The 13,495-nt window shown below is 51.4% G+C and overlaps 1 protein-coding gene across 1 annotated transcript; it reads right to left on the minus strand.

Annotated features, from left to right (window-relative positions):
- Positions 1–9,380: 9,380 nt before the first annotated feature.
- On the minus strand, positions 9,381–13,230 carry PHPT1 (phosphohistidine phosphatase 1). Its single transcript, XM_050926588.1, has 3 exons — positions 13,043–13,230; positions 11,335–11,459; positions 9,381–9,894 (listed from the first exon to the last, which is right to left on the minus strand). The coding sequence occupies exons 1-3, from the start codon at positions 13,188–13,190 to the stop codon at positions 9,802–9,804; spliced, it is 366 nt and encodes a 121-aa protein (XP_050782545.1). The 5' UTR covers positions 13,191–13,230; the 3' UTR covers positions 9,381–9,801.
- Positions 13,231–13,495: the final 265 nt, after the last annotated feature.

Genomic DNA, 13,495 nt, shown 5'->3' on the forward strand with positions numbered 1-13,495 from the left:
AGCAAAGAGAGGGATGATGGGCAGAGCTGAGATGGGAGCTGGTGTTATGGCTGCCGTCCGGTAGGTTGCTGAGCTATTGACAATCACAGATCTGGTTAAAGACGATAGGTATTCTTCTAAGCACCTTCCTTTCAGGCTACCTGGAGGGAGCAATTAAATGTCCATTGTGTGGTAATATCTGGAAAACAATAAGCTACCATCCAAGGCACTGAGCCACATGGCAAAGCCAAAGAAAGTTAAGCTCTGTGGTTTGAACAGCTTCCCTTGGACTGATTGCAAATGCAGTGGCTGGGGGATTGATTGGTTGAAGCTGTGTATGTCTGTGTGGGTGACTGAGAGGCAGAAAACCAGCAGACAAAAAGAGAAGCAGTCATGAGCATGGCCGTGGGAGGGAGCAGAGAGACAGAGCTCCTGGGGGCACGGGATTGCTGAAGAGGCAGGCTTGGAAATTGTGAGCAAGAAAACTGCCTGCTGCTGTTTGTTTCTACTGTGTTTGGAGAAACCAGGCTTTGTGTGCATTCTTTGTAAATAAACAGGACTGCACCAAAGAAATACCCGACTTGGGGTGCCAATTATTCCTCCTAATGGAAATACCCCGTCCATCGGGGAGTATATTGCAGGAGCAGGTTTGGTTGCTTGACTGATCCAGGAATAGGGTGTGGCGGATGGGGCTGGCGGAGGTTTAGTTGCTTGATTGGTGCTGGGCCTTACTCTGGGATCCTGAGTTGTTGGGTGTGGAAAGTGATTCTAACAAATCTTTCTACCTTCCAAAAACATCCTGCTTTGCTTAACTCAGGCAAAAGAACTCCTCGTTGTGAACATACCACTTGGAAGGTTTTGGACTTCACCCTCAGTAAGTCTGCAGATGACACTAAACTGGGAGGAGTGGTAGATACGCTGGAGGGTAGGGATAGGATACAGAGGGACCAAGACAAATTAGAGGACTGGGCCAAAAGAAACCTGATGAGGTTCAACAAGGACAAGTGCAGAGTCCTGCACTTAGGACGGAAGAATCCCATTCACTGTTACAGACTAGGGACCGAATGGCTAGGAAGCAGTTCTGCAGAAAAGGACTTAGGGGTTACAGTGGACGAGAAGCTGGATATGAGTCAGCAGTGTGCCCTTGTTGCCAAGAAGGCTAATGGCATTTTGGGCTGTATAAGTAGGGGCATTGCCAGCAGATTGAGAGATGTGATCATTCCCCTCTATTTGACATTGGTGAGGCCTCATCTGGAGAACTGTGTCCAGTTTTGGGCCCCACATTACAAGAATGACGTGGAGAAATTGGAAAGAGTCCAGTGGAGGGCAACAAAATGCTTAGGGGGCTGGAGCACATGACTTATGAGGAGAGGCTGAGGGAACTGGGATTGTTTAGTCTGCAGAAGAGAAGAATGAGGGGGACTTGACAGCTGCTTTCAGCTACCTGGAAGGGGGTTCCAAAGAGGATGGATCTAGACTGTTCTCAGTGGTACCTGATGACAGAACAAGGAGTAATGGTCTCAAGTTGCAGTGGGGGAGGTCTAGGCTGGATATTAGGAAAAACTTTTTCACTAGGAGGGTGGTGAAGCACTGGAATCGGTTACCTAGGGAGGTGGTGGAATCTCCTTCCTTGGAGGTTTTTAAGGTCAGGCTTGACAAAGCCCTGGCTGGGATGATTTAGTTGGGGTTGGTCCTGCTTTGAGCACGGGGTTGGACTAGATACCTCCTGAGGTCCCTTCCAACCCTGACATTCTATGATTCTATGAACGTGTATATTGGCTAACCACTTGAGCCAACAGGAGTAGTGGGAAGCAGTGCCACCTAGTGGACAGAGCACTAGATGGTGACTTGGATTCTATTCTTGGCTGTGCCACTGGCCCGCTGGGTAACCTTGGACAAGTTGCTTCCCGTCTCTGTGCCTCAGTCCCCCCATCTGTAAAAGGGGGGCAATGATACCAATGTCCCTTGTGAAGTGCTATGAGAGCAGCAGATGAAAAGTGCTAGATAAGACCTAAGTATATTATAATTATGTGTGTGGGCTGCAATTGACGAGGCTTGCACATGGAGAGTTCTCTTGGTTTAAGGCCTCTGCGTAGCTGTGACATGACGGGGAGGGACGCAAAGTTATTTGCAGACACAAGATTCACTCCACGTGAATGGTTTCCAGCACACAGAGCCTTATGCACCTAGCACAGGCTCAGAGACCCCATCTCTGACCCCCGGCTGGCGATGGATTGCCAGTACTCCACAGCCTTGGACTCCAGCCATGGGCACGTTGCTGTAAGTGTCCAATACACTCACGACTGGCCTGCCGGTGATTCACCATGGTGGGACCAGTGCCTGTCCTGCTTCCTAGAAGTGGTGACCCGGACAGGTGCCTATTATTAATTAATAATAATAATAATAAATTCCCTGGCCCTCCAGGACAGATTCTGAGCAAGTGGCCAAGAAGGCAGCTTTGTGACAGCCCAGTACCATCCCTAGCTCATGCCCCCAAGGCCTTGGATTCCCTTGACTGGCATGGAGCAGTATGCCCCCATCCCCCCCACAGCACCCTGCTCTCAGGGTTCTGTTGCCCAAGTCCTATTGCACAGAGCAGCACGTACTTTCTGCTTCCTAGGAGATGTCCTTGGACACTAGACTAGGGTTAGCCTGGTGCAATCAAGTCATAAACAAAGGGTTTGATTCTGCTCCCACCTGTGCTGGTGCAATATCAACGGGTTAGTGCTGCTACAGAGCTGAGTACGGGAGAGCAGAATCCAGCCTGCAAGGGCAGGGGCATTCCTGAGCTATCAGAGGGGACACTGGCCTTCACGAGCCTGGAAATGCTGGTTGGGAAACAACCACCTCCCATCCCCACGTGGGAGTACAAGTTCATGGAAAAGGCAAGTCTCCAGGCTTTGCCCTCCTCGCTTGACTAGCAGTTATCCCCCATTACCCTCCCTGGCCTATACGCACCACAGCAGAGACTATCTGAATGTTATTTTCTCAGGATTAGAAACCAGCATATAAACATCTCTCATTAGTAGCAGTTAGCACTGACTAATTGGCTTGACATATCGCAGAGGGATTTGTCTTGTTTATGCTGTTTGTTTAGTCTGCTCTCAGCAAGGTTAAGACCCTGAATATTCCCTGCAGACACATGTATAATGGTAAAGTTGATGTTGTGTTCATATATCTAAAGGTATTTAGTTGGAGATAAGGCAGAAGTATGCTTGTAACAGGATGTGTATGTCATGGGTGGCTGTGCATTGGAATGAGAGTTTGCTGTGGAGTCAGTGAGCACGTGCGGATATCTGATGCATGGTAGGGAAGACACACGAGCTTAGGTCAGGATGGATGTTCATATGGCCTTAACTGGTGATCTCATGGAGTGTTATGGATTGCGTTAACTGGGAATACACTTAGGTCTCAGCTGCCAATGTTTCTTATGTGGGAATTTTTGAAATGGCATGAGATGTATCAGCCCAGATTCTAACCAACCACGGTTGGCAGGATGCTTTTGTCAGGCCTTTATCAATGCTTTAAAAGAGAAACTGCCAGGTTAAAACTCTTACTTTGAAAAGCAAAACAGGAGCCCCACTGAGAGGATTCAAAGGGAAGGTTTAAAACCTAACCCCCATGTCACTTTTGACGCTGTTTGGTTACTCTGTATTCCACTCAGCTCCAGTGATGAATCGAGACAGTTTCATTTGATGTCTAGGTTTCCATGCACAAGCCCAGGGCTGCAGAGATTGCAAGGGGGAGAGCTGAGTTCTCTTTTCAAATAGTTTCTATAGGAGTTTAAATCATTAGACCATTTGTATTGTGAAAGGGTCATTTTTTTACACCACCTCACTGGGGGGTCAAATGGTCAAACACCTCACTGGGGGGTCAATGACCTGATGGTACCTCTGGTGGAGAAATTTCTGGTGATGCTTAGTGGGGCTAAGGAGTTTGTCTTGCCTGAAATTCACTGCAGTGCAGAGGCGCCAATACAAAGTCTAGGCACAACTTACAGGGACAAGACTTAGGCCCCACTTAAGTTAGTCCCACTTTGGCCCTTTGGGTTGAAACAGGACTTAGAGATTCCAGGGCCAGAAGGAACCATCATCTTGTCTGATCTCCTGTCCAGCAACGACCAGAGAACTGCCCCAAAGTAATTCCTGGGGAAGATCTTTTAGAAAAATCTCCAGTCTTGATTTCAATATTGTCAATGATGGAAAATCCACCACTTCAGTAAATTGCTCCAGTAATTAATTACTCTCCCCGTTAAGAATTTCTGCCTTATTTCCAGTTTGAATTTGTCTAGTTTCAGCTTCCAGCCTTTGGCTCGTGTTAGACTGAAGAGCCCGTTATGAAATACTTGTTCCCCATATAACAAATTACAGACTGGGATCAAGTCACTTCTTAACCTTCTCTCTGTTAAGATAAATCGAGTGAGCTCTTTATAACTAGAAGGCAGGTTTTCTAATCTTTTAATCAATATTGTGCCTCTTCTCTGAATCCTCTCCAATTTATCAACATCCTTCTTGAACTGTGGACACCAGAATTAGACTCAGTGCCACAGCAGTCGCACCAGTGCCGAACACAGAGGTAAAATAACCTGTCTGCTCTGCCTCGAGGTTATGATCCCAGCCTAACATTCACTCTTTGGCCTGTGTCACACTGGAAGCTCGAGTTCAGCTGATGCTTCACCATAACCACCAAATCTTTTTCAGAGTCCCTGCTTCCCAGGGCAGTGTCCCTCGTTCTGTAACTATGGCTGCACTCTTTGTTCCTCAGTGTCTACGTTTACACTTAGCCATATTAAAATGCATATTGTTTGATTGTTCTCAGTTTACCAAGCAATTGAGATCACACTGAATCAGTGACCTGCTGGCTCTTCGTTATATACCACTCCCACAGTTGGTGTGTCATCTGCACACTTAATCGTGATGGTTTTATGTTTTCTTACGCGTCATTGATAAAAATGTTGAATAGTGTAGGTCCAGCAATAGATTCCCATAGGACCCCACTGGAAACACACCTGCTCAATGACAATTCCCCCTTTACAATTATATTTGGAAACCTACCAGTTAGCCAACTTTTCATCAATTTAATTCATTTTATATCTATCATTCTATTTTTTAATTAAAATGTTGTGCAGTACCTAACTCTTGTGCTTTGCCTCAGAACTCCCTGTAGTCAATTGTTAAAAAACCCATAAATGTTCTTACTTCTTCCCCTTCAGTGCAGGCCACGTGCTCCTGTGTTCTGCAGGGAGATCACTGCCTCTGAATTCCAAGGTGACTTCTAAAACTCCTGCCAGGACATGTACTAACCTGCAATATCCAGGAATAATCTGTGCCCAGGGCAAGACAGAAGGAGTCTTGATGAAATGTTAAGCAGCAATTTCCTGCCTCTGAGCCTGTATAACAGGGCAGTACGTGCAGCACATCCAGTGCTCTACCTGACCATTCAAAATCAGTGCTGGTGCCCCCGTGGCTAATAATGACCTCATTTTACAGGGGAGGCTACCAGGGCCATTTGCAGTTCCCAGCTTTGCTTGGCCAGTTGCAGTTTGTTTGAAATTGTTGCGTCTGGCTTAGGAACAAGCACAGTTACAGGGGTTAGGGAGCATCCCAAGTACTCAGGCCCAGATCTACAAAGGGACTCAAGCCTTGCCATGCTGAGCATCACGCCACCAACTCTTGGGTGCCTAGAAAACTCACAGGCACACCACGGCGATCTCCAAAGTCTGAGTTAAGCAGCCAGTGCAGGGAGGCAGGTGCCTTAAGTGGGATCCACAAAGCCAGCAAGCTAGGTACAGAGCATCCTAAACTAGCCAATGACAGGAGAGCAGCCTGAGTCCTCCTCCCGCTCCCCAACCCCTAGCTAGAAGCCTACGTCTGGGCCCACTGCTGCTTAGTGATCAGCCCAAGTCAGGGGGCTTCTGAGCCACAGACATTTGTTGCAGGAATGAGACAGGGGCCGGCCTCACTCACACCACACAAATGGCCGTGGCAGAGGAGAGGATGCCATGTTGTAACATCTGGCGCACTCAGCGGGGCTGTGGGAGACCCAGGTTCTTCCTGTGGGGAGAAAGGATTTGAAGAGGGACTGCTCAGGAGCATGCTCTCCTAGGCGCAGACTCCACGGGTGCTCCAGGGCTGGAGTACCCACATGGGGAAAAAATGGTGGGTGCTGAGCACCCACTGGCAGCTCCCCATCAGCTTCCTCCCAGGCCCCAGTACCTCCTGCCCACCAGCAGACCCCATGGATCAGCACCTCCACCTGCCGCAATCAGCTGTTTCACGGCATGCAGGCAGGAGGCTCTGGGGAGAGGGAGGAAGAGCGGTGCACTTGAGGAGTGGGGCCTTGGGGGAAGGGGTGCAGTGGGGGGCATGGCCTGCGGCAGAGCTGGGGGTTGAGCGCCCCCCCCAGCACTTTGGAAAGTCAGTGCCTGTGCATGCTCTAACCACTGAGCAATGGAGGAGTGGCTCCCTGGTTTCACCTCTCCTTCCACTGTGGATAGATGATGAGTGACTCTGGAGCCGAGTGATGAGGGCATGCCCACAAAGCGGGAGACCCTGTGCCCAGTCCCCTGCTCCCATCAATCAGCAATAAGGCTAAGATTTTGTCCTGGATATTTTTAGTAAAAGTCACCGACAGGTCACCGGCAAAGCAGAAAAATTGACAGAAGCCGTGACCTGTCGGTGACTTTTACTAAAAATATCCCTGACAAAATGGGGCTCTGTGGATCCCCACATTGCCTGAAGGGGGAGCAGCTGCGCAGGGCCTAGGAGCCACCTGCAGCAACTGGGGGCTATGGGGTATCCCTGCCACCTGTAGCTCCAGGGGTCCCCCACTGCCCATGGGGGTCAGGAGCTGTGGGATGCCCCCACCATCAGCAACTCCAGGGGCCCACAGTCGCAGGCAGCTCAGAGGCTCCCCCGCCACCACCTGCGAGCTTGCCAGGGGCTTGGGGTTTGCCCCCCTCCACTGCCCAAGAGCTCGGGGGCTCCCCTGCTGAACTTGAGGGGTTCCCCCACTGCGGGCAGCTGCGAGCTGTAGGGTACCCCACCACAGGCAGCAGCATATCCCACAGCTCCCCACCACTGAAGTCACGGAGGTTGCTAGAAGTCACAGATTCCGTGACTTAATCATCAGTTATCCCAGTAGAACAGCAGACTGACACAGCCATGTCAGACTAACCCCAGTGGTGCGAGCACTCTGCTGAGAGGTGGGAGACCCCCTATTCACACCCTCTGCCCCCATCAGGCAGACTGGGGAATTGAGCTGAGGTCTCCCACACCTCCACAGAGTGCTCAAACCTCTGGGCTAGAAATGATAAGGGCAGCAGCAGTTCCTCAATGAGATTTTGAACTGGATCCAAGCCATTAGGGGCCAACCTCTGAGCATGTCTTCAGGGTCAGGCTCCACCCATGCTTTGTGAATTGCTCTGGGATGTAGGTGGCAGGCAGGTGGGTGGACGCCTGGAGGGAAGCAGCAGGGCACAGGCCTAGAGGCAGAGTTTGGGTATGTGGGAACTCCAACCTTGAAACAACACAGGCACCAAGCAAGTTCAGATGTTTGTAGAGTGTAGTGGGGCTCATGTAGGGGCCAGCAGGCCTAGTGGGCAGGCTACAGATGCAGCCCAGTCCCCAAAGCTCTGGGGTGGCCTTATCAGGCAATCTGGAGGCCAAGTTACAGTCTTGTCTTTTTTCAGATTCTCCCAATCAGACAAGGGACAGAGGGTTAGCTAGGGGGATGTGACACTTTGTACCTCAGGGGAACACCAGCACTCCCATGTTCATCCTTGTAAAGTAATTGTGTGGCATCCAATGCGAAGTTTGTCTTGTTGGGTGTCTTCAGAAGGCTCATGATGCACCAAGCACTGTTACAGTCATTGTTACAGTAATGTTATAGATTATAATTTCATGTATATAGTTTGACACTGAAAATGTATCCTCATGGCTTAAAATAAGCCCAGACAAAAACTCTCCAAGAGCAGAGAGGCAGTTCACACCTCATGGCAGGTATGAGACAAACCCAGCCCAGCCTCACAGGAACAAAGGACACTGGCCCAGGCAGCAACAAAAGGATCTGAATGAGTCACCCCCCTTGGTTTGGTCAGTTTTGGACTGGGATGAGATAATGCTCACCTGACCCTGAAGGGGGGGGGGGGGGGGCAGCAAGAGGGAAGAAAGAACATGATAAAAGGGAGAGATGTTTGCCATTCTCTTCCTCTGTTTTCCACCTACATCTACAAACACCACTCCACGCAACTGAAGCGCTGATCACAAGGGAGAGCCTGGCTGAAGAGCAACCAGCCAGCCTATAGTGAGAAGCATCTAAGTTTATAAGGGCACTGAAAGTCTTAGATCAACTTAGAATGCATTTCGCTTTTATTTCATTGACCAAATCTGACTTCTTGTGCTTTGACTTATAATCACTTAAAATCTATCTTTACAGTTAATAAATGTTTGCTTATTCTACCTGAAGCAGTGTGTTTGGTTGGAAGCCTCAGAGACTCCCCACGGGATATCAATTTCTTTGTTAAACTGACAAACTGATATAAGCTTGCAGCATCCAGTGGGCATAACTGGCCCCTGCAAGACAGAGGTTCCTAGGGTTGTGTCTTGGACCGGAGATATTGGCTAGCATCATTCGGTTGCACAATCCAAGGAGCAGCTTACATGCTAGAGGCTGTGAATGGACAGTCCGGGAGCGAGGGTTCTCGCAGCAGAGCAGGGTAAGGCTGGCTCCCAGAGTCAAGGATTGGAGTGACCGAGCAGATCACCATTCCAGATAACACCATAATGTTACAGTGGTTCGGCGAGCAGGGTGTATGTGCAGCTTGTTACTCCAAGTGAAGTTCACCCTTTAAGCACTGATATTTGTGATTTTAAGTGAGTCTTAAGTGCAGTGGCTAAGAACAGTCAGAAGGAGGTCATAGTTTTGTTATTTTCTGTTTGCTTATTTTGGGAAAGGGAAGTAGGAACAGGAAAACGACTGAAAGCAGTGAAGCAATTGCAAAGTTAGAGCTTTTTAGGCTGCAGGTTGCAGAAAAGGTGAGGGAGCATCAGAGATTATTGCAACAGAAAGAACCGGAGATAAAAGAAAAAGAGAGAGAAAGTGCATGAAAACACCAACTGGACCTGCTAGAAAAGCAGAACCAGAATCCCCGCAACCCCAATGACTACCATCACTCCAAAAATCCACAAGTGGGAACACTTATGTCCTGCATACAGTGAGGACGATGATACTGCTGCATAGCTGACTCCCTTTGAAAGGCTGTGTATAATACGTGAAATCCCTGATAAGAGAGTTCCTACCCTGATTGCGAAATTAACTGGTAAAGCTTGAAATGTATTCAATGGAATGCCTATTGAAGATGCTTTAGACTATTGTAAATTGTAATTAGACTATTTAGACTATTGTAAACTTAAAGATACTGTTTTATTTTCACTGTAAACATTCAGGGAGAAGTCCTGGCTCCACTGAGATCAATGGCAACCCTCCAGTTTCACTGGGGCCAGGATTTCCACAACAGGCTTTGCTGCCCCTTCGCCAGTTGCAGCTCAAGACTACAGCGCTGAGACAATTCATGGATCCAAAGGGTGTGGAGGCTGGTGAATTCCCCATGCTCTAGGCTCGTCCCTCTCCTGTCAGAAGCTTCCCAGCAGAATGAACTCGCATCATCCATGAAGCTTCAGACATAAGGAAACCCAGTGGAGCCCAGGCAGCTCCAGCGCACTGGCCAGTGCAGGCTCTGCTCCCACAAGCCCAGCCAATGACCTGGGCTTCTCAGTCCTAGGAAGAGGGAGCGATGTCTGCTGCTGTCGGAGTAGAGCCAGGTCAATAGCCTTCATCAGCCCAGGTGACCGCATAGTCTGGATACTCGTCTTTCAGGATCTTTGTGGACACAGAGTGTTTTGCTCGACCAAAGCCCTGGAAGAGGAAAAAGGCAGCGCTGTGAACTGCGAAGGGCAAAGGAAGCGTCCTGGGGACAAAGCCCTGAGCATTAAGAGAATCCGAGAGGATGATCTGGTTATGGAACAGGGCACCAGCACTTTGCCTAAAACCCCAAATGACCCCTATCTACACCTGGCAACAATCCACACTGAACGCACTGCAGCTCGGCACCACGTGCCCAAAACTGGAGCATCAGGGCAGGGCAGTCCTGGCCCAACCTTGTCCCTGCTCCTAGAGATTAGGGCTGGGAAGACTCTGAAGAGTGGCAGCATCCATGGGCCACACAAGGTACCTCTCTCTTACTGGGTTTATCTAGGGCAGGTCTGGGGATCTAGAGTGTTTCTAGCAGAGGCAGTGAAGGGAGAAAGTACAGAGTAAGTTGCAGGAGGGAGATTAAACTATTTCCCAGAGTTGGGTGGGACCCATACAGTTCTCTCTGCTCCAAGAACGAACAGTGCCACGTGGTCACTGTTAGCCCTTTGAACTGCTCCTTGGCAACATCTGCTGCTCTGTGCCCAGTGTGACGAGCAGCAGTCCAAGAATTTATTTCAATTCGGCTTCTTTCTTTGCCCATTTGGCTTTTGCTCTCAAAATGGAAGCAGCCACAAGCACAAGCCTTAATTAGGTGGGTACAGTTAAAGGAACACAATCCCCCAGGAGGAACACAGTCACACCAGCATAGATGTGCTTGTACTGGGATAGCTATTCCATAGGGAAGGCGTATAAGCTATACAAGTATAAGGCACCTTTATACAAACATTTCTGCATTCATATCAGAGGGATTGTACTGCTTTAACTATACTAATGTAGTTAAAAGTAATAGAGGGTGTACAAGAATAACTAGATCAGTAGAAAGTTACACCCCTAACTAACACAGTTATACTGGTACAAAAACTGTGTTTAACCCAGGCATTAGACTACAGCAGGTTAACAGGCAGCAGGTTTAAAAAAAAGCACATAAGGAAATACTTCTTCACACAAGGCACAGAACCTGTGGAACTCCTTGCCACGGGCTATGTGTAGTGAAGTATACGTGGCTCCCAAAAGATCAGTTCATGGAGGATCGGTCCATCAATGGCTGTTGGCCATGATAGTCACGGAAACAACCCCACACTTTGGATGTTTTTTTGGTCTTACAGCCCCAGCCTTCAGGAAGGGCTATTGGTTACCAGCCTAACTAATAAGTCAATACCTTTAAAGCTTCACTACCTTATACCCATTAGACAGTGGTAAGATGCCAGCTTCCATGTCAAACCTGCACAGACTGTGAGTGGGTGGGTTCCAGGCTGGTGCTGTTGCTCAGATAACAAAGATACCAGCACAAGTGAAAAGAACCCTTCTCCACCCACTCCCTTCAAGGCTGGTTGCAAGTTTCTCAATCAAACCAAGAGCACCCTCCCATGGCTCCTTGCTTACCACAGAATATCCATAAATGTGGATCTTCTTCTCCTTGCTCTGGTGGGAGATCCTGCCCCCACCCAAGCACTCGCAGTCGTAGCCTTGCTTCTTGATTTCTGCCGCAGTCTTGTCATAAATATCAGCTAGGGTGGGAGACATTGTAGGATGAACATAAACAAAAGTCTATTAAAGTTCCTTCCCTGGGGATATTCTTGGTCTATATGGAATATATGGAACACAGAATTCACACATGTGCTACCTACCCCACACATACGATTGCAGGTTAAAGACATGCTTCAGCTCTATGCACAGTTAAAGGGATACAGGAATGGTAGGAACCACAATCTGACGGCTCACCACTATGGGTCCCATTTCACAGTTCTCATCTTCAGACCCAGTTACCATGGATCAGATCTGAACAGACTGTTCCTAGGATTTACAATAGCTGGAAAGAATCCCAGCCCACAGAACTCGTGATCAGCTTTCTGCTCAGTTATCAACAGCACCATTTGCAACTATTTGTATCAGCTGCACAGCGATGGGGGAATCCCTCCATACACTAGCAGTCTTCTGAAAGGCAGGTACCATTACAAGGCAAATTGTGATCAGTTTGGTGCACTCAGATCTAAGTGTGGCCCTTTGGGAACGCTGCCGGCAGCCTCAGCATTGAGCCACATCCCACGTGCACCTCAGCTATGTGGGGCCCTGAGGCGGACACTGTCCTCCACTTTGCTCATCCCTGGAGCTTCGCACGCACCACTGACCGCAGCCTGCCAGGAGCCAGTCACTCTCCCTACATTGCAAACAGGAACACAGAGACAGGGGAGTGGAGGGAACAGGTCCCAGGTGACTTTGAGGCGGAGCCAGGCGTGGAACCCAGGAGTCCTGGCTAACGGTGCCACCTGTCTGCGCTGTGCTGAGTGCCCACAAGCCCAGCCTGCCCTGCGCCGCCCTGAGGGCCCCAGCACAGCGGCGGGCAACTGCCAAGTCACAGCCAGGAGAGCGGGCAGGCGGCAACAGCTCACTGACAGCCCCGCCCCCCACGGCACGCGGCCCAGGTAACCCCGCCCCTCACCACGGTATGTGGCCCAGGTAACCCTGCCCCCAGCTTGGGACCGACCCCGCCCCCATCCCCGCCCCTCACCAGGGTACGCGGCCCAGGTAACCCCGCCCCCAGCCCCGCCCCGCCCCTCACCAGGGTACGCGGCCCAGGTAACCCCGCCCCCAGCCCCGCCCCGCCCCTCACCAGGGTACGCGGCCCAGGTGACCCCGCCCCCAGCCCCGCCCCGCCCCTCACCAGGGTACGCGGCCCAGGTGACCCCGCCCCCAGCCCCGCCCCGCCCCTCACCAGGGTACGCGGCCCAGGTGACCCCGCCCCCAGCCCCGCCCCTCACCAGGGTACGCGGCCCAGGTGACCCCGCCCCCAGCTCGGGAGCGACCCCGCCCCACCACTCACCACGCTACGCGGTGCAGGAACCCCGCCCCCAGCCCCACGCCTAACCACGGTAAGAAGCCCAGGCGTGGCCCCGCCCCTCACGGTGGAACGCAAGAAAGGCAACCAGCCCGCAGCCCCGCCCCTCACCGTGGACTTCGGCCCAGGCGTGGCCCCGCTCCCAGCCCTGCCCCTCACCGTGGTACCCGGCCCAGGTGTGGTCCCGCCCCCAGCCCCGGCCCTCACCGTGGTACTCGGCCCAGGCGTGGCCCCGCCCCCAGCCCCGCCCCTCACCGTGGTACTCGGCCCAGGCGTGGCCCCGCACGATGTCCCTGGCGGGCCCCTGGCCCCCCGCCGGCCGCACGCGGATCAGCACGTACTTGAAGACGCCGTCGGGGTCGATGTCCACGCTAGAGATACCGCCCAACTGCTCCGCCGCCATCTTGCCGACCCCGAACCCAGCCAGCGACGTCGCCCCGCCTCCGCCCAATGACGGCGAGGGGGCGGGGAATGCGCAGCCACGGCCAATCACGCGGCACAGCCTTGAAGCTCTCGCCCAATTAGAGCAAAAGGCTCTTCAAGGGGACGCGAACAGTGTACTCCTTAAAGGAGAGGGCGGGCGCGTGGGATTTTGCCGACAGACACTGCCGGTTGCCGGGCCGATTGGAAGGGGCGGGGCTGGCGCGGGCAGCGCTGGGCGGCCGGGACAGCGGGGGGGGCTCCAGGCCGGCCGGGCTCGGCGGGGCC

Source organism: Gopherus flavomarginatus, chromosome 17 (genome assembly GCF_025201925.1).
Source record: "Gopherus flavomarginatus isolate rGopFla2 chromosome 17, rGopFla2.mat.asm, whole genome shotgun sequence".
Lineage (NCBI taxonomy): Eukaryota > Metazoa > Chordata > Testudines > Testudinidae > Gopherus > Gopherus flavomarginatus.